We start from the raw sequence: 26,757 nt of genomic DNA, 5'->3' as shown, positions 1-26,757 counted from the left end.
GGTGAGGTTAATCCTTTACTGAGCAGACAAGAAAAATTCAAAGGGCTAAAGAGAGAAACAGAATTTGGATAGAAGATAGTTTAAAGTAGTTTAAAGTAAGGGGAATGAGAAAAACATGCATCTTGGTGCAATGTAAGTGCCACAGGGATGACAACAAGCCCGTCTGCCTTTACACATCATGGAACCAGGCCACCAAACTGCTGAGGAATAGGATTTAGAACTAGTCATTCTACGCTGGGCGCGGTGGCTCACGCCTGTAATCCCAGCACTTTGGGAGGTGGAGGCAGGCGGATCACGACGTCAGGAGATCGAGACCATCTTGGCTAACACGGTGAAACCCCGTCTCTACTAAAAATGCAAAAAAAAATTAGCCGGGTGTGGTGGCGGGCACCTGTAGTCCCAGCTACTCGGGAGGCTGAGGCAGGAGAATGGCGTGAACCTGGGAGGCAGAGCTTGCAGTGAGCCGAGATTGTGCCACTGCCTCCAGCCTGGGTGACAGAGCGAGACTCCGTCTCAAAAAAAAAAAAGAACTAGTCATTCTGGGGCTAGAATTTATCATCTAATCTAATGTGAAGGTGGAAAAACATATTTCAGATATTCAAGGACTCAAAACACTGAGGTACTAAGCATCCTTTCTGCAAAATGTATTTAGGGATATACTCCAGGAAAACTAGAATGAAATTTAACAAAGAGGATGCAAGTTCCTCAAAACAGGAGGAGCAGTATGAAGGAGAACAGTCCTGCAGCAGCCCAGAGAACAGCCAGTGTGTCCATGACTATTTATTTAATAAACAGAATAGGAGCAAACATCTGGATGATCTTAGTCCCATGGTGAATTTTTGTAGGTTGCATAGTTTGAGAATCATCATTCTAGGAAAAAGTAAAACCTTCATACAGTAACGTCCAAGTTGAAATAAAAGAAAACAAAAATGTGGCACGATATGAAGTAGTGAGTACAGCTGGCATTTAATGATAATGCTTCACACACCACTGGTTTAGTGAAATAAAAATACATCTTCATTATGGATCTACAGGATTAATATTTCCATAACCTTCATATTTTACATGGTCTATATTTTCAATTTCAGGCAGCACAAAGCATTGCACAAAGCAATTACATAGGTTACCGATAAACAGTAAAAAAAATAGTCTGGGCGTGGTGGCTCATGCCTATAATCCCAGCACTTTGGGAGGCTGAGGCAGATGGATCACTTGAGGTCAGGAGTTCGAGACCAGCCTGACCAACATAGTGAAACCCTGTCGCTACTAAAAATACACACACACACAAAAAAAAGTAGCTGACATGATGTCGCACGCCATTGATCCAAGCTACTTGGGAGGTTAAGGCACCAGAATGGCTTGAATCTGGGAGGCAGAGGCTGCAGCGAGCCGAGATCACACCACTGCACTCCAGTCTGGGGGACAGAGTGAGACTCTGTCTCAAAATAAATAAATAAATAAATAATAATAAATAAATAAATAAAGGCTGGGCGTGGTGGCTCACGTTTGTAATCCTAGCACTTTGGTCGGCTGAGGCAGATGGATCATTTGAGGTCAGGAGTTCGAAACCAGCCTGGCTAAGATTGTGAAAACCCGTCTCTACTGAAAATACAAAAATTAGCTGGAAATCGCTTGAACCTGGGAGGTGGAGGTTGCAGCGAGCTGAGATGGTGCCACTGCACTACAACCTGGGCAACAGAGCAAGACCCTGTCTCAATTAAAAAAAAATACATAAATAAAAATAAACAGTAAAAGAATAAAAATAAAAACCACTTGTAAAAATTGGGAGGGGAAAGGGAAGGAGGTAGAATATGTGACGAATTTCATATAGTTCATGGGGTTGGGGGGGAATGCAGTGAAAAATCAAGTTACAATTTTTTTTTTTTTTTTGAAATGGAGTCTCGCTCTGTCTCCCAGATTGGAGTACAGTGACATGATCTCGGCTCACTGCAGCCTCTGCCTCCCGGTTTCAAGCGATTCTCCTGCCTCAGCCTCCAGAGTAGCTAGTATTAGAGGCACGCGCCATCACGCCTGGCTAATTTTTGTATTTTTAGTAGAGTCAGGGTTTCACCATGTTGGCCAGGTTGGTCTCGAACTCCTGACCTCAACTGAGCCACCTGTCTCAGCCTCTCAAAGTGCTGGGAATACAGGTGTGAGCCACCGCGCCCAGCGAAGTATGAATTCTTGATGGAATTAAGAGTTAGCCTCAGGGCTGGGCACTGTGGCTCACACCTGTAGACCCAGCACTTCGGGAGGCTTTGGCAGGAAAATCGCTTGAGTCCAGGAGTTGGAGACCAGCCTGGGCAACGCAAGGAGACCCCGTTTCTACCAAAATATATATATATATATATTTTATATATATATATAATAATTAGCCAGGTATGATGGCGCACACACGTTGTCCCAGTTACTCTGGAGGCTGAGGCAGGAGGCGGATCGCTTGAGCCCAGGAATTTGAGGCTACAGTGAGCCGTGATATCGGCACTGCACTCCAGCCTGGACGATAGAGCGAAACCCTGGCTCAAAAGAAGAAAAATTAAAGAAAAAAAACAAAAGAGCATCAGCATCTTCTGTGTTTATAAAGATGCAAAAGCTGACACTCCACGTTCACGTGAGTAAGTCATTAGTTAAGGAAGTTTTCCCTAGAGGATTCTGGGTGTGAGGCCTGCGCTTGTCTTCGTTAAGGCTCCCCCTCCAGCACGCGTCCGATTGTGGGGATCACATCCCCATTGCTACATCGGGGACATCGAGGCACAGAGTGGCTGAGCTTGCAGGAGGCTGCCCTGCAAAAGATCCCTGACTCCGGTCTTTCCCCGCAGTGTACCACTGGCTGGAGATGCGGACCAAAATGCGCATCATGGGCTTCAATGCCGCTGCCGTCAAGCCGCTGAACGAGGGGGCAGCCGCCGAGCTGGGCGCGGAGCTGCTCGGCGAGGGCATCATCTTCATCACCGCCTGCAGCTGCCTGATGCTGGAGTACTGGCGCCACCAGTTGAAGCAGCGCCGCAAGGAAAAGGAGCGACGCATTGCCAGGGAGGAGCTGCGGGGCGAGATGGGCCACTTGGGACTGGCGCTCGAGGAGCTGCAGACGCAGGTGCAGGCCACGCAGATGCAGCTCGCCCTGGAGGAGCTGCGCGCTCAGCTGCAAGAGGTGCGAGCCCACCTCTGCCTCCCAGACCCGCCGCCTGCGCCCCCAGTTGTGCCGGCGTCGGAGAAATAGGAGGTCTCGGGGCCCTGGTCTTGGAGGTGACTACTGCCTGGACTGCGAATTCTCCGTCTTGGCCTATTCTCCGCACTGTCCCATCCTGGACCGGCCCAGCTGACACCACCCAGTCCTTCGAGGGCGCCGGAGATCCTGGGCTGGCCCAATCTCCCTACTAAACTGCTCCAGTGGTACCTTCCACTGGGACTCCCCGCCTCCTGCAGGTGGAACGTTCCAAGAAGGAACCCGCCCTCTCCCACCCCGCCCCTGCCAGCGCATTGGTTGAGCACTTTGGAAAGACAGCGTCTTTTATCAGACCCCACCTCCATCCGGCTAGGTAGGCCAGCAGGACGTCCACCTCTTTTGGCAAATGAAAATTGGATTCTGCACCTGGATTTAGCCACCTCTCATTCTGTCACCCGCACCCTCACTCACCTGAGTGGAGCCTTCCCCTAGGACGCTCATCCTTTGCACCAAACACCCCCTACCTCCACCTCATCGGTACAGACCATTGTAAAGATGCACAAAGTTCGTACGGACTTCCCGACCCGCCCCCTTCCATGTACCTCAGTCTTAGGGGGAAGGAAGGTGGGGGTGAATCCTGCACAGTGTTAGCTCCAATGAGTCACCACCCTGTGGCTCCTGACCTTAATCCATCTTAGTACCTGCCATTGTCATCCTCCCCTCCCTGCGTGGATCGACCCAACAGAACCCCCCTCTTCTTCCGCCTATGGCGCACCCTACTGGCATGGCTATGCTGGGTCTTCCAGGGCGACGCCTCCATTCTGTAGTCTGTTCCAGCAGGACGTGGCCTTTTGGGAGGAAAAACCCATCTTGACCAGGGCTAGTCCATTCTAGCTCACCAGTCCCCAGTCCTGGACCTACTGCTACTGTCCTTTTATCTGGTCATCCCTCGCTGTCCTCTTCAGTTGCCTTTGCTAGGGACCGGCCTGTCCCTCTACTACCTAAGTCATCGTCAGTTCGCCCAACTTCCCTCCAAATCTGCCCCTCAGAGTACTCAGGGATCGCCCTTTCTTCCTACCTTTGGACTGGCCCAGGTCTCCCTCCGCCCTCCTTCTTGCAAAGGCCTCCTCCAGGGGGACTACCGGTCCCTCAGCCCTGAGGTCCCCCTGTCCAAGCGGGGTATTCCACCAGGGTATAGGACCTACCCACCCGACAACTGAAGGGGGCGTGGGTGAGCTCTGTGACTCTGAATGCTACTTTTTACATAGACTGTCAGCTTGTTATAATTAAAGGAGCTCTGGGGTAAAGATCTTAAGAATGTGCCTGAGAATCATGATGTGCGTCTGCAAAATGTCACTGAAATTAGGAAAGAAGGTCAGACACAGTGGCTTACGCCTGCAATTCCAGCACTTTAGGAGGCCAAAGCAAGAGGACTGCTCGAGGACAGGAGTTAGAGACCAGTCTGGGCAACATAGCAAGACCACATCTCTATGAAAAATAAAAATATTAGCTGGGCGTCGTAGCAAGCGCCTGTAGTCCCAGCTACTTCGGAGGCTAAGGCAGGAGGATCCCTTGAGCCCAGGAGTTCAAGGCTGCAGTGAGCTGTGATCCTGCCACTACACTCTGGCCTGGGTGAAAGAGCAAGACCCCACACATTAAAAAAAAAAAAAAAAAAAAAAAAGGAAAGAAGTTTGGAGAGTGGCAGAGTGGAGGCAGAGAATCATCTTATGAGCCCTTTCCCAAATCAGAAACTGAGGCCTGGGGTAAGTAAATGGACTTGCCCAAGGCCACACAAAGTGAGGCTTCTTCTGCCCCTCCTCCCCCCAGGGTGGTGAAGGGCAGGATGGGATGGGGAGGAAATGGCCTCCTAAGGGGCATGAGGAGGGAGGCTGGAGGGGCCAGAGATCATCCTGGCTGCGGCCTGAGGATGTGGGAGCAGGTACAATGTGCAGGGTGGGAAGGAAGATGAGGGGAACGTGGATTCCTGGGCGGAGGCAGGGGTTCTCAGTAGAGGACCAAATCTTCCTGGAGAGGCACCGGGGGCCGAGCACGCCTCCATCCCCATCAGAACAGCCCTTCAAATCACTCCAGAGATCTTAGCATTTATAAAAACTGGCAGATTTATTCTGCAGGGGCCCATTTTCAAGAAGCTAAAGGTGAAGGTGGGAGGGGAGAAGTTTCCTCCCCTTTTCCTTTCTCTCTCATCTTATTTTCTCCAAGGGGTAAAAATATGACCTGGACCCCAAAACCTACCCAAATAAAAAATCAAAAAACTGAGGTTCCAAAAAGTTACAGCATCTTAATTCCTCATAGAAAAGGGGGAGGAGCCAGAGAGAAGGGGAGTCCCTGGGGTGGGGGGAGGCACCCCCCAGCCCGGTGAGACATCGCCTCCCCTTAAATAGCTGCCCCAAATGGGGTAAGCCCGGGGCTATAGCATTTAAAAACTCCCACACCCCATTTTATCAAAACCAAAGAGAAAAAAAAATTTCCCTTTTCCCCCAAAACCCAAATATATATATATATTTTTTTTCTTAAAAAAACAAAACTTTGAAGGCATTAAGCGTTAAAGTGAATCTAGAACAAGGGAATGTGAAATTCCCTCCTTCCTTCCCCCTTCCTGTGGGGTTCATTGGTGCATCCCCAGCAGAGGAACCGGCCCCAAGGGGATGGCAGAGGGGAAGGACCAAAGGGAGAAAAGGGCGGGGGCCTCCCCAGCCAATCAGCAGCCAGTGTGAGTGTGAGCAAGGAAGCCACGCCCCCTTGGAGTTTTCCAAGTGGGATGGGGAGTGGGAACGATGCATTCCTGTGTAGTCTTCAGCCAATTCCAAGTCAAGTAGAGGCAGGGAAAGCAGGGTGACAGGCGGGGTGTGCAGAAAGGAGAAGCGGGTCTTCTGGGTCCGTTCCTGTGGTCAGGGAGAACCCCGCTTCCTCAGCTCCTGGACAAAGGCTGGAAGGAAACAAGGAGCAGAGGTCAGGGGCAGAGTCTCTGCCTCCTCCCTTCCAAATCAGGGCTCTTGCCCAGGGACATGATGCCTCCGAAATAAGTAAATGTTTAAGAACCAAACCAAACCAAACCACCTCACCTTCAATGATTTCCTCTTTCACTTTCTGCAATTCCTTCTTCACCTCTTCCAGAAGCTCCTGAAATTAATGGGGTACAACTAATCATGAGTGGGTACTGGGACTTGCAGGAACGAATACCCCTTCTTTTACTTTTTGAGACGGGGACTTGCTCTGTTGCCCAGGCTAGGGTGCAATGGCACGATCACAGCTCATTGCAGCCTCAACTTCCCAGGCTCAGGCAATCCTCCTGCCTTAGCCTCCCAAGTAGCTGGGACCACAGGCACCTGCCGCCACAATCAGGTAACTTTTTCTTTTTTTTTTGAGAGAGTCTCCCTGTCGCCCAGGCTGGAGTGCAGTGGCCCAATCTCATCTCACTGCAACCTCTGGCTCCCGGGTTCAAGCGATTCTCCTGCCTCAGCCTCCCAAATAACTGGATTACAGGTGCCCCCGACCAGGCCCAGCTAATTTTTGTATTTTTAGTAGAGACAGGGTTTCACCATGTTGGCCAGGCTGGTCTCGAACTTTTGACTTCAGGTGATCCTTTCCCATCAGCCTTCCAAACTGCTGGGATTATGGCTGTGAGCCACCACGCCCTGCCTAATTTTTGTATTTTTAGCAGAGATGGGGTTTCACCATGTTGGCCAGGCTGGTCTTCAACCTGACCTCAGGTGATCCACTCACCTCGGCCTCCCAAAGTGCTGGGATTACAGGCATGCACCTGGCCTTCTCAGGTAATTTTTTTTTTTTTTCCTGAGATGGAGTCTCGCTCTGTCGCCCAGGCTAGAGTGCACTGGCGCCATCTCGGCTCACTGCAAGCTCCGCCTCCTGGGTTCACGCCATTCTCCTGCCTCAGCCTCCTGAGTAGCTGGGACTACAGGCACCCACCACTGCGCCCGGCTAGTTTTTTTGTATTTTTAGTAGAGACGGGGTTTCACCGTGGTATCGATCTCCTGACCTCGTGATCTGCCCGCCTCCGCCTCCCAAAGTGCTGGGATTAAAGGCGTGAGCCACCGCGCCCGGTGGAGTCAGGTAATTTTTAAACGTTATTTTTAGAGATGGGGTCTCCCGATGTTGTCCCAGGTTGGTCTCAAGCTCTTGACCTCAAGCAATGCTCCCACCTCAGCCTCTCAATGTGCTGAAATTACAGACATGAGCCACCGTGCCCTGCCAGAGTCCCCTCTTTCTTGTTGATGGAAAAGCCAGAGGGAGTAGGTTTGAGACCCACCCCTACCTGGACACCATGACATCGCTGTCAAGGTCGCAGAGTGACTGGAGGATTCTAGGGGAGAATTCTGGATCCTTGGAGCCGGAAAAGTACTGGAGAACATCCAGTACCAAGGTTGGCAAGTGCGTTCCAGCCTCCTGCCAACTCCAATTGGTGACGGACAGCTGGGTCAATGTGTGGAAAGGATTCAAGGCACTCATCGGGAATGAGCGTGGTGACAGATTAATAATGTCTGTCACAGGCGCCAGAAAAGGGGGCGTGGGGTCTGGGTCATCCTTGATCCAATCCAGCCTCTCCATTTGTCAGATTGGAAACCTGAGGTTTCTGAGATGTTATCTAGGATCATACGGCACGCCCGCGGCAGGGGCCAGACCTAGAACTCTCTTGCTGTGGTTCCCAACCTCCCCTCCAAGTTACCTGTTTCACCCTCTGTAGGTCCGAGTCATCGCTGGAGCTGGGCGTGCAGGGGTGGGTCTCGGAAGTGGTCACCGAAGAAGATGACTTCATCCTGGGGGAGTTGGTGTGGTTTGGGAGAGCAATGAAATTAAAAAGAGGACCTGCTTCCCCACCTCCTATTCCAGGGATCACACTGAGTTCCGCCTTATAAATTGGGCAAGTCCAAGTATTTTGAGGTCCCCAGTTGTTTTTTTTGTTTTGTTTTGAGACCGTCACATTCTGTTTCCCAGGCTGGAGTGTAGGCACGATGGCGGCTGGCTGTGGCCTTGACTTCCTGGGCTCAAGTGATCCTCCCACCTTAGCCTCCCGAGTAGCTGGGACCACAGGTAAGTGCCACCACGCTTGGCTAATTTTTGTAGAGTTGGGGTCTCGCCATGTTGCCCAGGCTGGTCTTGAACTCCTGGGCTCAAGCGATCTGCCCGTCTTGACCTCCCCAAGGGCCCCAGTACCAGTGGCCTACCTTGGCAAGGTTGTGCTGTTCTTCTCCCAGGGTCTCCGTACAGATTCTGGGGATAGGCAACAAATCAGAAAGATCAGGGACAAAAGATTGCCCCCCAATCAATCTTACTCCCCAACCTCATCAGCCCCTGTTAAAAGCCCCATCTCAGGAGACTACAATCCCCAGCACCATCGCCCTGACTCTCCCGTGAAGGCACTTAACATGTGAGAACAGGGCATTCTGGGATTTGTAGTTCCTGTGGCTGGACTGGGCACTCACTCACCACTCTGGGCCGGGACTCTGGCCTCTGGCTCCTCCTGCTGGTAGGAAATAAAACTGCCATGAGCCAGCCCCTGCCGCACCTCTGCGCATTTCCTCTTTCAGGTTCAAACCCCACACACCCCCACTATCCCTACCCTCATGGTCCGGCCTAAGAGGTGAAGGGCAAGAAGAGCCCCTGACTTACATTAGCAGATTCATCCTTGGGGGTTTTCTCCCCAACCTGTGTGGCTTTCCTTCTGCAGGAGAGAAAAGCAAAAACACATGCTCTGTAACCCAACCCATCCCATTCCGAGGTGAGTTCTAGAAACGTAGATGCTAGGGCATAGAATTCTGGAACTCAGAAAACCTAAGGAAAGTCTAGTTTTAGAAATTGAAGAGATTGTGGTGGGCGCAGTGGCTCTCGCCTGTAATCCCAGCACTTTGGGAGGCTGAAGCAGGCGGATCTCTTGAGGTCGAGAGTTCAAGATCAGCCTGGCCAACATGGTGAAACTCTGAGTCTACTAAAAATACAAAAATTAGCCAGGCGTGGTGGCTCATGCCTGTAATCCCAGCTACTCAGGAGGCTGAGGCAGGAGAATTGCTTGAACCCTGGAGGCAGAGGTTGCAGTGGGCTGAGATCTTACCACTGCACTCCAGCCTGGGTGACAGACTCCATCTCAAAAAAAAAAAAAAAAAAAGAAAGAAAGAAAGAAAAAGAAAAAAATAAATTCAAGAGACTGCGGTTCTATAATCAGGGTGGAGAAGGTTCTATGATTCTTATATTAGGGAATAGTAAGATTCCGAGGGTGGAGCACTGCTGTGTTAGAACACTGAGATTGCAGGAATCTGAGTTCCCAGAATTCCAAGGCAGGATCTCCTACGGTTCTAGAATTCTGGGTTTCAGAACATTCTACAGGCTACCTAGGTGGTTGCAAGCCTCAGCCATTTCAGGAAATGATAAACCCCACCATTATATCCCAAACCTGGTTATCAGAGTGGGGAACATTCACCAGAAGAAACAAACCAAACAGGAATCGGAGCCCTCCCCTGACTGGGCCCTACTGAACTGGAATCTCCAGTTGACTCGGGGGTCCCAGGCTCAGGCTCACCTCCGGGCCAGCATGGCGTTCATCTCTTCCATGAGTCCCCCACCTCCGCTTCGACCACTCTCAGCTTTGGGAGCTGTGGGCCCCCCTGAGGCCTCCTCCTGCTGGAGAAATTTAAAAGGGGCAGGAGCTTTAGGGGCAGGCCTATGACACCGCTGGCAGCCCTGGCCTCATCCCCCATAAAAGCCCTGTTGCCCCCTGCCCACCTCTCCCGGCCCCTCACCTTGCTGACTTTCCTGAGTTTGGCTCCAGCAATAGCTGCGGCCAGGCCTGGGGCCCCAGCTCCCCCACCACCAGGACCCTGTGCTGCCGGAAGAGGGGGTGCAGGGGGTGGCCCTCCCCCTGCTCCATGTGCTGCAGCTGGGACCCCTGAGGAGGGCAAACCTGGGGGTGGGGGGGGACCTGGAGGAGGGGGAGGTCCTGGTGGTGGGGGTGGACCCCCAGCTGGGGGAGCAGGTGGGCCTCCTGAAACAAACACAGAAAAGGGGGCAGCTGAAAGAGAAGCTTCATTCTTCACTGTCCAGCTAGTCTCTTCCTCCAGGGAGGCCCCCTCCCAACTCCCAAAGCCATTTGAGCATCACCTGCATTGGAGACCCGGCGCTCTAGGTGCTCCGACGGGCCGGACTGCTGCCTGTGAGGGGGAGGCAAGGGAGCTGCCATCAATCAGGGCCCTAAGGATGGCCAGCAAAGGGGGCAGCGACCTCCATCCTCTCTCTCAGAGGTCTCCAGGGACGCTGGCTCCTAATCCTCACCCAAGCCTTCCTCCCCTAGGGAACCAATAATGGGGCTGGGTGAGAGTGGGGGGAATGGAGGGCAGGGCAGCGACAGGGAGAGATCTGAATGCAAGATCTCAGTCACTAAACTGTCAGGAACACCCGAATTACAAAATGCCCAAGATTTTTTTTTTTTTTTTGAGACAGAGTCTCACTCTGTCACCCAGGGTAGAGTACAGTGGCTCGATCTTGCCTTTACTGCAACCCCCGCCTCCCAGGTTCAAGTGATTCTCCTGCTTCAGCCTCCCGAGCTAGGATTACAGGCACGGGCGCCACCATGCCCGGCTAATGTTTGTATCTGTAGTCGAGACGGGATTTCACCATGTTGGCCAGGCTGGTCTCAAACTCCTGACCTCAGGTGATCTGCCTGCCTCAGCCTCCCAGAGTGCTAGGATTACAGGCGTGAGTCACCACGCCCAGCCACGAGATTCTTTCACCCACCATATTCTGATTTCCAGGAATCTGCAGGGACCAGGAGGTTCTGCAACTCTGAGTGTCAGAAATTTCTTGAACATTCTGAAAACTGCAAGTTGGCTGGGTTCTGAACTCTAGGAGTCAAGGGTTCCAGAACATATGGAACTCTGGCCACGGCTAAGGTTCCCCACCCAGGGCCCAGCCCCACCTTTTCTGCTGCTCCATCTCCTCTGGGGAAGGACCGTTCGGGACTGACCAGGTGGGAGGTGCTGGGGGTGGAGGGGGCCCACCTCCTAGAAGGTGAGAGAGAAAGGGCCAGGAGTCAGTCCCGGAACTCTGCCCAGCCCTTAGCGTTTCCCTTGCTCTCCCAGGCCTCCCAGGAATCCTGCCCAGGGCACTCACTTCCTCCTTCCTGAGGCCCTGAGGCTCCAGGCCCAGGAGGACCCACCTTGGGAGGTAAGGCAGCACCAGCCTCCCTGGCCTGAGTTGCCCTAAGGCAGGTGCTATTGTGATGTCCCAGTGACAGGAGAAGCTAAGGCCCAGGGGACAGTCACTTGCCCCAAAGTTCTCCAGGTTGGAATGTGCAGGAACAAGACTTGAATTCAGGCTGATTCCAGCAGCCAGGCTTTTAACTACTGTTGGTTTGTTTCGAGACAGAGTCTCACTGTCACCCAGGCTGGAGTGCAGTGGCGCAATCACGGCTCACCACAGCCTCAGTCTCCCCAGGCTCAGGTGATCCTCCAACCTCAGCCTCCCGAGTAGCTGGGACTACATTTCACCACGCCTGGCTAATCATTTATTTTTTTGTACAGATGGGATTTTGCTGTGTTACCCAGGCTAGTCTCAAATGCCTGAGCTCAAGCTATCCAACCACCTGCTAGTCTCAAATGCCTGAGCTCAAGCTATCCAACCACCTCGGCCTCTCAAAGTTCGGGGATTACAGACATGAGCCACTGCACCTGGCCAGCTCCTTTTTTTTTTGAGATGAAGTCTCGCTCTTGTCTCCCAGGCTGGAGTGCAATGGTGTGATCTCAGCTCGCCGCAACCTCCGCCTCCCGGGTTCAAGAGTTTCTCCTGCCTCAGCCTCCTGAGTAGCTGGGATTACAGGCACCTGCCACCACTTCTGGCTAATTTTTCTATTTTCAGTAGAGACGAGGTTTCACCATATTGGCTAGGCTGGTCTTGAACTCCTGACCGCAAGTGATCCACTCGCCTCAGCATCCCAAAGTGTTGGGATTACAGGCATGAGCCACTGCACCTGGGCCCTAGCCAGTTCTTAACCACTGTCACAGCCACTTGGACCTTACCTAAGAACCTGGAAAGGTAAAGAGCTTCTTCCTCACCTACCTCCAGGCCGCTGGCCCCAGCACTCACCTGAATTGAATTGGCTATGAATTAACAAGAATTAGCCCCATTTTACAGATGACTACACTGAAGCGCACTGTATTTTTCTGTGTGCCCCAGAGGAGCAAACCCCTTCTGCACTAGCACAGAAATTGCCCCACAAAGCAAACACCGCTGCATTTGGTGACTTTCAGTTCCACAGCAGTGATTCCAGGCCAGATGCACTGCAGTCACCTAAAACCTCGCTACTCAGTCACGTCCGCGGACCAGCAGCCTCGGTATCACCATGTCCGCGGACCAGCAGCTTCGGTATCACCAGGGCACTTGTGAGAATGCAGAGTCTCAGTCTCCCTAGCCCACTTGCACCGGAGCCTGCACTGTAACCAGATCCCCAGGTGATTCACGTGCATGTTAAGGTTTAAGAAATAGCGACCAGGCTGGGTGCGTGGCTTGCGCCTGTAATCTCAGCACTTTGGGAGGCCAAGGCGAGTGGATAACCTGAGGTCAGGAATTCGAGATCAGCCTGGCCAACATGGCGAAACCCCATCTCTACTAAAACTACAAAAATTAGCCAGGCATGGTGGTATGCACCTGTGGTTCCATCTACTCGGGAGGCTGAGGCAAAATTGCTTAAACCCAGGAGGCGGAGGTTGCAGTGAACCGAGATCACACCACTGCACTCCAGCCTGAGACAGAGTGAGACTCCGTATCAAAAAAAGAAAAAAAGAAAAAAAAGAGGCCGGGCGCGGTGGCTCAAGCCTGTAATCCCAGCACTTTGGGAGGCCAAGACGGGCGGATCACGAGATCAGGAGATCGAGACCATCCTGGCTAATACAGTGAAACCCCGTCTCTACTAAAAAAAAATACAAAAAACTAGCCGGTCGAGGTGGCGGGCGCCTGTAGTCCCAGCTACTCGGGAGGCTGAGGCAGGAGAATGGCGTGAACCCGGGAGGCGGAGCTTGCAGTTAGCTGAGATCTGGCCACTGCACTCCAGCCTGGGCAGCAGAGCGAGACTCTGGCTCAAAAAAAAAAAAAAAAGAAAGAAAGAAAGAAAAGCAACTGGGCTGGGTGTAGTGGCTCATGCCTGTAATCCCAGCACTTTAGGAAGCTAAAGTGGGAGGATCACTTGAGCCCAGGAGTTTGAGACCAGCCTGTAGACCATCTCCACAAAAAGTAAAAAAAAAATTTTGAAATGATCCAGGTGGCTGGGCGTGGTGGCTCACACTTATAATCCCAGCACTTTGGGAGGCAGAGGCAGGTGGATCACTTGAGGCCAGGAGTTCCAAACCAGCCTGGCCAATATGGTGAAACCCCTTGTCTACTAAAAACACAAAGGCCGGGCGTGGTGGCTCACACCTGTAATCCCAACACTCTGGGAGGCCTAGGTGGGCAGATCACAAGGTCAAGAGATCGAGACCATCCTGGCTAACGTGGTGAAACCCTGTCTCTACTAAGGATACAAAAAATTACCCGGGTGTGGTGGCTCACGCCTGTAGTCCCAGCTATTCGGAAGGCTAGGGCAGGAGAATCGCTCGAACCCGGGAGGCGGCAGTTGCAGTGAGGCGAGATCACGCCACTGCACTCCAGCCTGGGCGACAGAGCGAGACTCTGTCTCAAAAAAATAAATAAATAAAAATAAAAACAAAATACAAAAAAATAGCTGGGCATGGTGGCGCATGCCTGTAATCCCAGCTACCCAGGAGGCTCTTTTTTTCCTGGGATGAAGTCTCGCTCTTGTCCCTCAGGAGAATCACTCGAAGCCAGGAAGTGGAGGTTGCAGTGAGCTGAGGTTACACCACTGCGCTCCAGCCTGGGCAACAGAGCAAGACTCTGTCTCAAAAAAAGAGCCAGGTATGGTGGTGCACACCTGTATTCCCAGCTACTTAGGAGGCTGAGGCAAGAGGATCACTTGAGCCCAGGAGGTAGAGGCTGCAGAGAGCCATGAGTGTGCCAGTGCACACCAGCCTGGGCAACAGAGCGAGATCCTGTTTCTGGGGTGGTACCTACCTATGTCTTGATCTGGGAGGTGGTTTGCCGGGAGTGTGTAAAGTTCATGGAGTACTGATCCCTGAGTAATCGTGCATTTTTTTTGTGTTTGTTTTCTTTTTGAGAAGGAGTCTTGCTTTGTCGCCAGGCTGAAGTGCACAGTGGCACGATCTCAGCTCACTGCAACCTCCACCTCCTGGGTTCAAGTGCTTCTCGTGCCTCAGCCTCCCAAGTAGCCGGGATTTCAGGTGCCCGCCACCACGCCCAGCTAATTTTTGTATTTTAGTAGAGACGCAATTTCACCATGTTGGGCAGGCTGGTCTTGAACTCCTGACCTCAGGTAATCCACCTGCCTCGGCCTCCCAAAGTGCTGAGATTACAGGCATGAGCCACCACACTGGGCCAATCATGCATTTTATACATAGGTGCGCACAGGCACACTGGAATGCACAAAATCCTCATGATAATTTTCCATGATAGCAATGAATTCGCTCCATTTTACTGATGAGTAAACAAAGTCCCAGAGTGGTAAACCGGCAGCCTGAGGCCACACAGCCGCATTCAGTGGTCCCCTTTGCCCACCCACTGCCCACCGCTGTTTCTGACCTTCCAACGCCTCTAGGGCACTGGCCATGCCAGCGGCAAACTGGGCCGCATCCTCCTTGCTGCCAAAGTTGAGGCCCCAGACCTGGCGGGCATCGCGCCACTGATGGAAGTTGGGGGTGGCCTGATTATACTTGACTCCCCGGACGATGGAACAGTTGATGACCACCTGGTGGGAGGGGAAAGGGGGGTGAGGGGTGGCAGGCGCAGGGGTGGGGCAGGTAGGGGCTGAGCCCGCAGAGAGGGGCCTGCGGGAAGCTGCACCTGCTGATCGGGCTGCATCTTCCGGCCTACGACGCGAAAGGAATTGGCCGTGGGGTTGTGGTAGATCTGGACGCGGCTGAAGGCCTGGGGACCTGTGCCAGCAGGGAGCCATCGCTTATTGCCGTCATCATAAAGCATCACAGTGGCCCGGCTGGAACAGATGACAGTTTCGCTGCAGGCAGAAGGAAAAGGGAGAGGGGCCGGTCACCTTCTCATCTGGGTCTCCCTGGGAGATTCCAAGGGACAAAGACAGAGTATGGAAGGAAGATAGTGAGACACAGAGGGAGGCAGGAGCCGGGTGGACAGAAAGAGAGCGGGGAGGGAGATCATGAGAGAAAATCAGACCAGGAGAGACAGGCAAACACACAAATAAGACATAAGACAGACACGGGGAGGGAGAAACTGGAAGTGGAAGAGACAGATGCAGAGAGAGGTGGGAAAGGGAGAGTTGGGTTGACAAAGGGGAGAGAGACAGACTGAAAGGCAGACAGACAGACAGATGAACAGATAGGGGAGGGGTGGGGAAAAAGGATGGGCAGACAGGGGACCTGGAGGAAAAGGCAGAAAGACACAGAAAGAGATCAAGATGGTCTTGGCATGGTGTCTCACACCTGTAGTCTCAGCACTTTGGAGGCTGAGGCAGGAGGATCACTTAAGCCCAAGCATTTCAGACCAGCCTGGGCAACACAGTGAGACCCCCATCTCTAATACTAATTATTTTTAGTTTTAGTTTTGTTTTCGAGACAGAGTCTTGCTGTGTCACCCAGGCTGGAATGTGGCCTCGATCTCCTGAGCTCAATTGATCCTCCCACCTCAGCCTCCCAAGTAGCTGGGACTACAAGCATGTACCACCACACCCAACAAATTTATTTTTTATTTTTTTATTTTTAAGACAGCGTCTCACTCTGTCACCCAGGCTGCAATGCAGTGACATGATCTTGGCTCACCAAAACCTCTGCCTCCCAGGTTCAAGCCATTCTCCTGCCTCAGCCACGTGAGTAGCTGGGATCACAGGCATGCACCACCAAGCCCAGCTAATTTTTTGTATTTTTAGTAGAAACAGGGTTTCACCGTGTTGGCCAGGCTGGTCTCGAACTCCTGGGCTCAAGTGGTCCATTTGCCTCAGGCCCCCCAAAGTGCTGGGATTACAGGGGTGAACCACCATACCCAGACTACAAAAAAAATTTTTTAATGAAAAATAAAAAACACGACACAACAAAACTAACAAGAAGGAAAAGATAAATATGGAGGCCAGGCACGGTGGCTCATGCTTGTAATTCCAGCACTTTGGGAGGCCGAGGCGGACGGATCACGAGGTCAGGAGACCATCCTGGCTAACAAGGTGAAACCCCATCTCTATAAAAAATACAAAAAATTAGCCGGGCGTGGTGGCGGGCGCCTATAGTCTCAACTACTCAGGAGGCTGAGGCAGAATGGCGTGAACCTGGGAGGTGGAGCTTGCAGTGAGCCAAGATCACACCACGGCACTCCAGCCTGGGCGACAAGTGAGACTGTCTCAAAAAAAAAAAAAAGATAAAGATGGAGAGATAGGCTGAGAGGTGTAAGAGGCTGAGGCCAACGCCGGCGGGGAGGGATGCAGGTTAGCAGAGCGAGGGCATGAGGGAAGACAGAGGGGCCAGAAGGAGGCCAAGAGCCCAGAGTTGCACTAGGGACCAGCCCCTGCCTGGCCTCAGTTTCCCTATCTCTACCAGGAGGCTTGGACACGCCCCCACGCCACCACTGCCTGCTCAGGAAGAAGCTGAGACTTGGAAGGGGAAGTGTGAGGCCTGCAGCAGGTTGGGGATCCATCCCAGACCTCTGAGCTCTTCCTCAAAAGGGACTTCCCGCTGCCCACCCATCGCCTGGCTTCCCAGGGCACTAGCGGCCATTCCCCAGATACTCCCTGCTCTGTGTCTGGCCCTTGTTGGGTGGGGCTGGGGATGAAGACACAGAAGTGACCCAGACAGCCCCGGCACCACCCTCCTGGGGCTCACAGTCCAGTGTGGGAGACACAGCTGTCCCCAGACAGTACCAACCCAGGGATAGGACCAAGGAGCCCAGGGTCTGGTGGTGCCCTGAAGGAACGCCTGCCCCAGCCTGGAGAGTCGGGCAGGACTTCCTGCAAAAGGCAGCGTCTGACTCAGCCTGGGGGGGAGGTGTCAGTAAACTGGTGCAGAGTTCAGGAGCTGATATCCCCAGACCTGGGTTCAAATCCCCACTGAGCCACCTACTTCATGTGACTCAGGCACATGACCTTCCCACTCAAGAACGCTTCTTGCCTGTGAACTGGGAAAATGACAGTCCCCAGCGCCAGGGCAGTGGGGGAGGGGCACATGAACCTGGGCACCTAAAGTGCCTGGTATAGCCGGGTGTGGTGGCTCACGCCTGTAATCGCAGCACTTTGGGAAGCCGAGGCGAAGGGATCACTTGAGCTCAGGTGTTCGAGACCAGCCTGGGCAACACGGTGAAATCGTGTCTCTACAAAAACGTACAAAGATTAGCTGGGCATGGTGTATTCTGAGCTACTTAGGAGGCTGACTCAGGAGAATCGCTTGAACCCAAGAGGTGGAGGTTGCAGTGAGCTGAGATCACGCCATTGCACTCCAGCCTGGGCGACAGAGCGAAACTCCATCTCAAAAAAAAAAAGCTAAGGGCTTGGTATAGCGCTCAGCACACACCGAGAGCTCAGTAACTGTCCACCTCCGTCTCATGGGCACCACTGGGGCCCAGGACAGCTACAACCCTCAGGACCCTCCCACCAGTCCCTCTGGAGGTTCTATCCCCTCTCTCCCAGTGAGGAACCGCAGGCCTACGCAGGAACTCAAACAGGAAGTGACTTGCCCAAGGTCACACAGGGGAAGGAGAAGCACTGGTCTCCCCCCACACCCCCCCAATGGGCTTTTTCCTGAAATGGGGAAGTTGGTGGTCAGAGGTTTCCGGGGAGAGAAATTAGACCCCCCCTGCAAAGCCTCTGTCTCCAGGAGGGCTGGGGGCTGGGTGTGACACTGACGCTGGGAAGTCAGGGCAGAGAAAGTCCCTAGACAGACTCAGCTGTGGGTAGGAACCTGGGGTAGGGACCCTCGGATTTACATAATTGTGCCATCCCCCTCTTACCAGACATTTCGGGAGGATCAGGGGCCCTAAACCCTCCCCCAAAGTCACTCATTTAATTCTCACTGCAGCTTATCCAGAGAGCCACTCTTTCATCCTAATTTTGCAGGTGAGGACCAGAGGCCCAGACAGGTTGAGTGACTTGCCCACAGTCACACAGCTAGTGAGGAAGAGAGTGAAGATGTGAATTCAGGCTCCCAAGCCCTAACCCCGGGGAACTGCGTGAGCCCCACCCAAACACCAGGTGCCCTTTCCAGACAAGCACAGCCTCGGGGGCTGTTTCTGGCTCCTGCTGCCCCTGGCAGGGCAGGGTTAAGGCCTCGGCCTCACCCACACCTGCCACCCACACCCAGGGCACACTCTGGCCGGGAGCCCGGGGCTGCCGCTGCCCCGCCCTGGCTGCACTTTGCTCTCCCAGGCGGCCCTGCCCTGCTGAGGCTCTGGACTGGCCGGAGAACGAGGCACCTGCTGGGTGACGAAGGGGTGGTCTTGCCCCTCTCCAGGGCACACTGTCCCCACTGTAACAGAAGGATCCTGTTAAAACACAAGGTAGGGCCAGGAATAGCGGCTCACACCAGTAATCTCAGCACTTTGAGAGGCCGAGGAGGGAGGATTGCTTGAGCCCAGAAGTTCAAGACCAGCCTGGGCAACATAGCAAGACCCCATCTCTAAAAAACAAAACTAACTAACAAAAACCCACAACGTGGAATGTCCCTTCCTCTTCTTGAAAGCTCCAGGCTCCTACAGAATCAACACCAAGTTCTCTCCAGGGCCTCCATGATCTGTGTGTCCTCAGATCTCATGTCTTCCCGCTCCACTGTCCCTTGGGGACTCTGTTCCAGACCCTATGCCTCCTACCCCCATGCTGCTCTTCCTGCAGGCCAGACACATTCCTGCCTCAGGCCTGTGTGCTGCTTCTTCCTCAGGCCTAGCCTCTCCCCACTTTCAGGTCTCTCCTTAGATGTCACCCCTTCTGAGAAGCCATCCCTCACTCCCTTAGCTGGAAACACTTCTCTCCTTTTCATCCCCTGCTGCACAGCAGTGACCCCTGCCCAACACAATATTTGTCTGTCTCTGCTACCAAAAAGGCAGACATTTGTGTCCCAATTGTTCACTGCTGTGTCCCCAGAACCTAGAATGGCACCCAACACATAGTAGTGACTCAATAGTTACTAAACATCTGTAAAAAAGGGCAAACTTTGGCCAAGGGAGATGGCTCATGCCTGTAATCCCAGCATTTTGGGAGGCTGAGGCAGGAGGATCACTTGAGCTGAAGAGTTCGAGATTGGCTTGGGAAGGCCCGGTGCAGTGGCTCATGCCTGTAATCCCAGCACTCTGGGAGGCCAAAGCAGGTGGCTCTCTTGAGGTCAAGAGTTCGAGACCAGCCTGGCCAACATGGTGAAACCCTATGCCTACTAAAAATACAAAACTTAGCCAGGCATGGTAGCTCATGCCTGTAATCCCAGCTATCCGGGAGGCTGAGGCAGGGGAATCGCTCGAACCCAGGAGGCGGTTGCAGTGAGCCGAGATCGGACCACTGTACTCCAGCCTGGGAGTCTGGGAGACAGATCGAGACTCTGTCTCAAAAAAAAAAAAGAGAGAGGAGAGAGACTGGCTTAGGCAAGATGGTGACCTCTGTCTGTACAAAAAATTTTAAAATTAACTGGATGTGGTGGCACTTGCCTGTAGTCCCAGCTATTCAGGAGGCTGAGGCAGGAGCATTGCTTGAGTCCAAGAGGATACGGCTGCAGTGAGCCATGTTCAGGCCACTTGCCCTCCAGCTTAGGCGACAGAGCGAGACTCTCTCTCAAAAAAAGGCAAACTTCTACCAAGGGCACCGAACATTTCTCAGTCAGCCTGGGTCCCAGACACTCTTCTTGGTGCTGGACACCAATTTCCCTGCTGCACGGCTCTACAACCTCATGGGATAGGCTCTGACGCTCACCCTTTTGACAAGAGGGAACTGCAGGCACAGAGGAGTGAAGGCACTTGCCCCAGATCACACAGCAAGTAAGCAGAGGGGCTCATGGTTGAAACCAAGTTCCCACAAGTTCTTATCTTCATTTAAAGATGAAGAAGCAGAGCTAAATTGAAATTTGTAAAAGCCAAAGTACAAGGTAGTGTTGATCAGAGGCTTTAAAAAGAAAAGAAAAAAAGGGTCGGGCGCAGTGGCTCATGCCTATAATCCCAGCACTTTGGGAGGCTGAGGCGGGCAGATCACAAGGTCAGGAGTTTGAGACCAGTCTGGGCAACATAGTGAAACACTGTCTCTACCAAAAATACAAAAAATTAGCCAGGCGCGGTGGCAGAGGCCTGTAATCCCAGCTACTTGGGAGGCTCAGGCAGGAGGATCATGTGATCCCGGGAGGCAAATGTTGCAGTGAGCCAAGATTGCACCACTGCACCCTAGCCTGGGGGACAGAGCCAGACTCTGTCTCAAAAAACAAACAAACAAAAAGCAGGCTGGGCGGGGTGGCTCACACCTGTAATCCCAGCACTTTGGGAGGCCAAGGCGGGTGGATCACGAGGTCAGGAGATCGAGACCATCCTGGCTAACATGGTGAAACCCCGTCTCTACTAAAAAAATACAAAAAAAATTAGCCAGGCGTGGTTGCAGGCGCCTGTAGTAGTCCCAGCAACTTCGGAGGCTGAGGCAGGAGAATGGCGTGAACCCAGGAGGCCGAGCTTGCAGTAAGCCAAGATTGCACCACTGCACTCCAGTCTGGGCAACAGAGACAGAGCAAGATTCCGTCTCAAAAGAAAGGTAGGCCAGGAGCAGTGGCTCACGCTGTAATCCCAGCACTTTGGGTGGCTGAAGCGGGCAGATGTCTTGAGGTCAGGAGTTTGAGACCAGCCTGAATAACATGGTGAAACCCTGTCTCTACTAAAAATACAAAAATTAGCTGGATGTGGTGGCGCATGCCTGTAATCCCAGCTACTCAGGAGGCTGAGGCAGGAATATCGCTTGAACCTGGGAGGTGGAAGTTGCAGCGAACTGAGATCGCGCCACTGCACTCCAGCCTGGGCGACAGACAGAGCAAGACTCCATCTCAAAAAAAAAAAAAAACAGTGAGGAACATATAAATACATCTGTACCCAGAGGGGTCATATATGCAGAGACTGTTTCCCAAGACACTAACTGTGGCTGCTTCCATTGTGGGAAACTCAGGGACTGGGGAGGGAGGAAACAAATATTTTGCACCATTTATCTTTTGAGACAGAGTCTCACTCTGCGCCCAGGCTGGCAGTGGCGTAATCTCGGTTTACTGCAGCCTCCACCTCCCAGGTTCAAGCAATTCTCCTGCCTCAGCCTCCTGAGTATCTGGGATTATAAGCGTGTGCCACCATGCCAGGCTAATGTTTGTATTTTTAGTAGGGACGGGGTTTGGGCGTTTGCCACATTGGCAAGGCTGATCTCAAACTCCTGACCTCAGGTGATCTGCCTGCCTTGACCTCCCAAAGTGCTGGGATTACAGGCATGAGCCACCAGGCCCAGCCACCATTTCAATAATTTCAATAAGTATTTCAAACTGCTTATTATTTCTTTTCTTATCATGGGTTGAAATTCCCTATAAAAACCTAATTCACTACTTAAGTTCAATAAATAAAACTGTAAACTACACAAAAGCTGGAACAGAAAATCCCATAGCTATAAAACGGGAGTGCCGGGGCTGTGAGATGGAAATGAGGTCTGCCTGTTTCCAGTGTTCTCCTGAAGTCTAGAATCCTCCATTGGACATGAGAGCGCCTTAATGTTCCAGTCAGCCCAGGACTCACTCCTCCCTGCAAGTCCCCACATTTTGGAAAACTCTAGCACATGGCGGATGAAAAGACCGTTCAAGTTGCCTCTTTGTTGTGTGGCTTTGCCTCTTTGAAACTCAGTTGCCAGCCCTGGAAACAATAACTCACTGGGTTCATTGTAAGGATTAAAAGATATATTGGACAAAAAGCCCTAAACGCAGGACCTCTAACTTGGTACACGCTCCACATGAAAGAGACAGTTTCCCATCACCGGAGGTAATCAAGCACGGTGAATCCGGTTTTCACAAAACTTCCAGACCACAGTCTTACCCTTCCCTTCACTGCCCCCCGAACCCAAGACTTACCCCATGCCCTCCTTATACCATAAAACCTGTGAATACATATACACCATCCTTCCAAACGACAGATCTTCTTAGCAACCCTAAGTAAGGAACCAGGTCTCAACTCTCTGGGGCCTGTGCGGACTACTCTAGTCCCTTCCTCCTGGTGGGCCTCAGTTTCCCATAAGTGAACAGCAAGATAAATGTTGCAGCTTCCATTTCATTTAGCTTATCTGAATTATCTTAAGTGTTTTCACAGTGAAAGCAAGTTCCGTTTTTTTTTTCTTTTTCTTCATTGAGAACACAGAAAGCATGTTATCTGTATTTTTCTTTTTTTTTTTTTTTGAGACAGGGTCTTACTTTGTCACCCAGGCTGGAGTGCAGTGGCAAGAATACGACTCATTGCGGCCTCAACCTCCAAGTGATCCTCTCACCTCAGCCTCCAGAGTAGCTGGACCTACAGGTGCATGCCACCACACCCAGCTAATTTTTGTATATTTTATAGAGACGGGGTCACACCATATTGCCCAGGCTGTTCTCAAACTCCTGGACTCAAGTGATCCTCCTGCCTTGGCCTCCCAAAGTGTTAGGATTATAGGCATGAGCCGCAGCACCTAGTCCTGTTTGACATTTTTTTTTTTGAGACGGAGTCTCGCTCGGTCGCCCAGGCTGGAGTGCAGTGGCGCAATCTTGGCTCACTGCAAGCTCCGCTTCCCGGGTTCACGCCATTCTCCTATCTCAGCCTCCCCGAGTAGGTGGGACTACAGGTGCCCGCCACCACGCCCGGCTAATTTTTTGTATTTTTAGTAGAGACGGGGTTTCACCATGTTAGCCAGGATGGTCTCCATCTTCAGACCTGGTGATCCGCCCGCCTCGGCCTCCCAAAGTGCTGAGATTACAGGCATGAGCCACCGTGCCCCGCCCCTGTTTGACTTTAATAGGCACCTTGCTTAACTTTCCTGTGCCTCAGTTTCCCCATCTATAAACTGAGTACTGGGGTGGGGAGGCCACAAGGCTGTAATAGTACCATTGTTAGAATTGCTGTGAGGGGTCAGGTGTGGTAGCTGATATATGTAATCATAGCACTTTAGGAGGGCGAGGCGGGTGGATCACCTGAAGTCAAGAGTTTGAGACCGGCCTGGCCATTATGGTGAAACCCCATCTCTACTAAAAATACAAAATTTAGCCGGGCATGGTGGCAGGCACCTGTAGTCCCAGCTACTCGAAGGTTGAGGCAGGAGAATTGCTTCAAACCAGGAGGCGGAGGTTGCAGTGAGCTGAGATCGCGCCATTTCACTCCAGCCTGGGCAACAAGAGCAAAAAAAACCCCAGAATTGCTGTCAGGCACAAAAATGCCCCACATAAAATAGATGCTTGATCGAATGGTCTCTTATTTTTAAAAAAATAAAAATAGCTATTATTAGAAGAAGAAAGAAATAGACCCCAGTTCTCCCCAAGTCCCTTCTGCCCTGAGATTCTAGACCTCTGCCTCGCTTCTCTGTCTTCCCAGCACCCCAGCTCCAGTCCGGGACACAGCCGACATTCAACAAATATTTGTCAAATTGGGAGAAAAAGAACTATATTTTGTAATTTTCCATCTTAACCTCCTCTCTTCCAACTGCCCCCAGGACTGTCCCCCAGCCAAACCAGCCAGAAATCAGAGGATGCTAGGTTCCTCCACCCCTCCAACATTGCCTAGGAATTTCTGAGGGATCTTGGCCATGTCTTTTCCTCTTTGAGCCTCAGTTTCCCCAGCTGGGTAATAGGGGCATGGATTTTGAATCCTGGCTGTCCTTGGAGAAGAGGCACAGCCCAGCAAGTCGGGTGTGACCACCTGCAGGGGAGACCCCTGGAAAGGTGGGAGTGGCCTTCTGGTGGGACAGGCATCTGGTCACTTCTGCACTGCACCCCACCCCAGCACCCCCACAAGGCGGGATGCTTGATCACCGCCCCAGCAAGAGGTGGGCCCTGTGGAGGGCCAGGGCTTCCAGGGCTGGTGGTGGTGGTGGTGGTGGTGGGGAGGGCAGGGGGCCGGCCCAGACACCACTCCTGCCCTTTTACGGTTGCAGTGAGTGAGGCAGCACTAACTCGGACATCCGCCATCCGCCTTCCACCGAGCCTGGGACCGGAAACGCGAGGGGGGGTGGAGGGGCGGGGCTGGGGGGCAAGGGGAGAGAAGAGTCCCGGAGGAAGAGGGCGAAGGAAGAGAGCGACGCTCCCTAAACTGACCCCTCTCCAGGGCGGACTTGGAAGGGATGTTGCTATAATGGGCAGCGGATAGGCAGGAAGTCTTGAGGGTATCTGTGGGTGTCCTCCTTGCTCCAAATTTTCCAGCCATGCCTTTCACATCAGAAGGAAGAAATGCGGGAGGGGGATTCTCTAGTGGTCACAAAAAGGAATGCCGCGCCACTCTGATGTCAAAGGGCAGGGATTCAGGAAATGCGGGGGATGTGGGCACCACGGGGTTAATCCCCAGCCGTCCCCAGGGGCCTCCCTGCTAAGGCTGGGGGCTTTGGGGCAGGAAGTCCCAGAGAGAGTGGAGGAAGGGAGATAGTATTGTCAGGCTCTGGCCCCATGGGAGAGATTATAGGGGGCCAGGGGAGGGGAGAATGGGAGGATGGTTGGGTCCCCCTGCCCACACTGGCCCCGCCCTCAGGTGAGTCCAGGAGTTCGGGGGAGACCCCGGCCAGACCAAATCCCTGGGTCCCTTGGGCCGCCGCCCCCAGGATTAAATTCCTGGGAAGATAGCTGGAATTATCTGGGAAGCCTGGGTCCCTAGGGAAGAGGGCTATGACCTTGAAGCTTTCCAGCTCCCCCTCCTCCAACCCCAAGGCTCCGGATGGATGGGGGGGGCGGTGAGCAATGGGGGAGGCGCCGTGGTGGGGAAGGCAGCCGGCCCACAGCGCTCGGTGCCCGCCCCCCACACCAGCTGTCTCGACAGGTGAGTCAGGAAGACAAAGGCCCCCTTCCCCCAGCTGCTGCGTCCCCTCCCTCCCCAGGGCCGCGCAGGTGGGGGAGCCGGGCCGCCCTTATGGCCCGGGGCAGGGAGCCGCCCTCCGCTCCGAGCGCCCGCTCTGTCCTAGGCACTGCCTGTTAAGCAGATTGCGTGCGGAGCGACGGGGGAGGGGAGTCCCATCAGACTCCCGAGGCTGCGTCCGGGTCCCTGGATCGGTTCACACCAGCCTCTTCCACAGGAAGACCTAAGTGCCCCCCAAAATTTAGGGGATTAAGAAGTACCCCCGAAGTTCAGGAGCGCGGTCTCACTTGGGGAGACTTTTTCCAGCACCACGTAAACGGGGTCCCTGCACACCAAGGGTCTGAGTCTCAGTCTCTCTTCCAAGTCCCAGGGTCTTCCAAACCAGTCCCCCACAATCCTTCCCCGACCTCGAGCTGAAGTTTGGGGGGAGGGGGAGGAAAGTCTGAGCCCTGCCTCAATCCTGGCATCCCTGCGGGGAGTCGCTGCCAACTTTTGAGGTCCTCTGAAAAAAAGTCTTAACAATTCGGGAGTCCTCCGAGCGTCCCCAAATCTTGAGGGCTCCCAGGGGAACCTCACCGCCACCACCCCCCGAGCTTGGGAAGTCAGTCGTGGAGAAGTGATCGACGGTTTTGGAGCTTGTCTTAGGGGATTCAGCCCAAATCCGAGGCTCCGAAGGCTCTGTCCCCAAATTCCAGCCCGGAGCGAGCTGGGGGGGAGGGGGACAAAGGCGGGGCGCGGAGCCCGCCCGGGTGGGGACGGGTCGGGGGGCAGGTCCGGCTCACCTCATGGCTGATCGGCGGGCGGGCGGCGCGCCCACGGACTGGCTGCTCCCGGGGCGCCCCTGGCTGGAGGTTCAGGGGTTCGGGGCTGGCTCCGGGCTCGACTCAGGCTCCCCCAGGGTCCCGCCCCATAGAGTCCAGCTTCCTGGGTAGAACGTGGACCCGGCCGGGGCGGGTCTCCGGGCGCCGCTTCCCTCAGGCGGTCTGATGAGAGGTCCCTGCGGCAGAAAGGGGATGCGGCGTCCGCTCCCCGACGCGCCCCCCTTGCCGGCAGCGGCTACACTGTTACTCTTACTACTGTACTTCTCTTCGTTACATTTGGTTCCAAAATTCCACTCCCCGCACCCACAATGCCCCGCGCCTTAAAGGGGCCGCGCGCGCCTCCAGGCAAGGGGATGGAGGGCGCTTAAAAGGGCAACTAGGCACCCTTCGCTTCCGCGATCTTGCTCCTCTCCCCAACGTTGTCGTCCAGGGGTACACCCTGGGAGTCACCACCGCATGGAGGGGCAAGCTTGGTGAAGGGGAAGGCGACCTCCCTTGCTCCCTAGTTCGCTTCCACTGTGGGAATTCTCAGGAGCGTCTCGGAAGGGGCTCGATTTCTTTCCCCATCGACTTCTCCATCTCGTACTCCGCTCAATTTTGGGGGTCGAAGAGGACCCTCCAGTTAAGCAAGTGGTCTCAGATTTTCTCCCTGAAATCCCATCTTCG

The 26,757-nt window shown here is 53.4% G+C and overlaps 2 protein-coding genes across 5 annotated transcripts in view; one reads left to right on the top strand and one right to left on the bottom strand.

The window, feature by feature from the left end:
* OPA3 (outer mitochondrial membrane lipid metabolism regulator OPA3) overlaps positions 1-4,481 on the top strand; it is a 59,033-nt gene extending 54,552 nt beyond the window's left edge. The window contains exon 2 of the mRNA XM_033223697.1: positions 2,820-4,481. Within this exon, the coding sequence (XP_033079588.1) occupies positions 2,820-3,220 (401 nt within the window). The 3' untranslated portion in view covers positions 3,221-4,481. The remainder of the gene's footprint in view (positions 1-2,819) is intronic.
* Positions 4,482-5,262: 781 nt separating this feature from the next.
* Positions 5,263-26,411, bottom strand: VASP (vasodilator stimulated phosphoprotein). Of its 4 annotated transcripts, none has more exons than XM_033223689.1 (13): positions 26,053-26,411; positions 15,101-15,272; positions 14,840-15,005; positions 11,112-11,196; positions 10,298-10,347; positions 9,940-10,181; positions 9,720-9,820; positions 8,816-8,867; positions 8,633-8,669; positions 8,371-8,416; positions 7,872-7,962; positions 6,250-6,307; positions 5,263-6,113 (listed from the first exon to the last, which is right to left on the bottom strand). In XM_033223689.1, the coding sequence occupies exons 1-13, from the start codon at positions 26,055-26,057 to the stop codon at positions 6,076-6,078; spliced, it is 1,143 nt and encodes a 380-aa protein (XP_033079580.1). In that variant the 5' UTR covers positions 26,058-26,411; the 3' UTR covers positions 5,263-6,075. The 4 variants fall into 4 exon arrangements, with proteins under 4 accessions (XP_033079580.1, XP_033079582.1, XP_033079581.1 ...); XM_033223691.1 differs by having other exon boundaries at positions 8,633-8,666; XM_033223690.1 differs by having other exon boundaries at positions 9,720-9,817.
* Between the last annotated feature and the right edge of the window lie 346 nt (positions 26,412-26,757).

This window comes from Trachypithecus francoisi, unplaced genomic scaffold (assembly GCF_009764315.1).
Source record: "Trachypithecus francoisi isolate TF-2019V2 unplaced genomic scaffold, Tfra_2.0 Lachesis_group12, whole genome shotgun sequence".
Lineage (NCBI taxonomy): Eukaryota > Metazoa > Chordata > Mammalia > Primates > Cercopithecidae > Trachypithecus > Trachypithecus francoisi.
The sequence above is the reverse complement of the archived record's forward strand: the minus strand, read 5'-3'. Positions and strand labels throughout refer to the sequence as shown.

Coding starts and splice junctions, on each gene's coding strand:
- VASP (XM_033223689.1), bottom strand. Junction 8,868..9,719: donor AACGCCATGCTGGCCCGGAG/GTGAGCCTGAGC, acceptor TCTCTCCTGCAG/AAGGAAAGCCACACAGGTTG. Junction 8,417..8,632: donor CAGAGTCCCGGCCCAGAGTG/GTGAGTGAGTGC, acceptor GCCTATCCCCAG/AATCTGTACGGAGACCCTGG.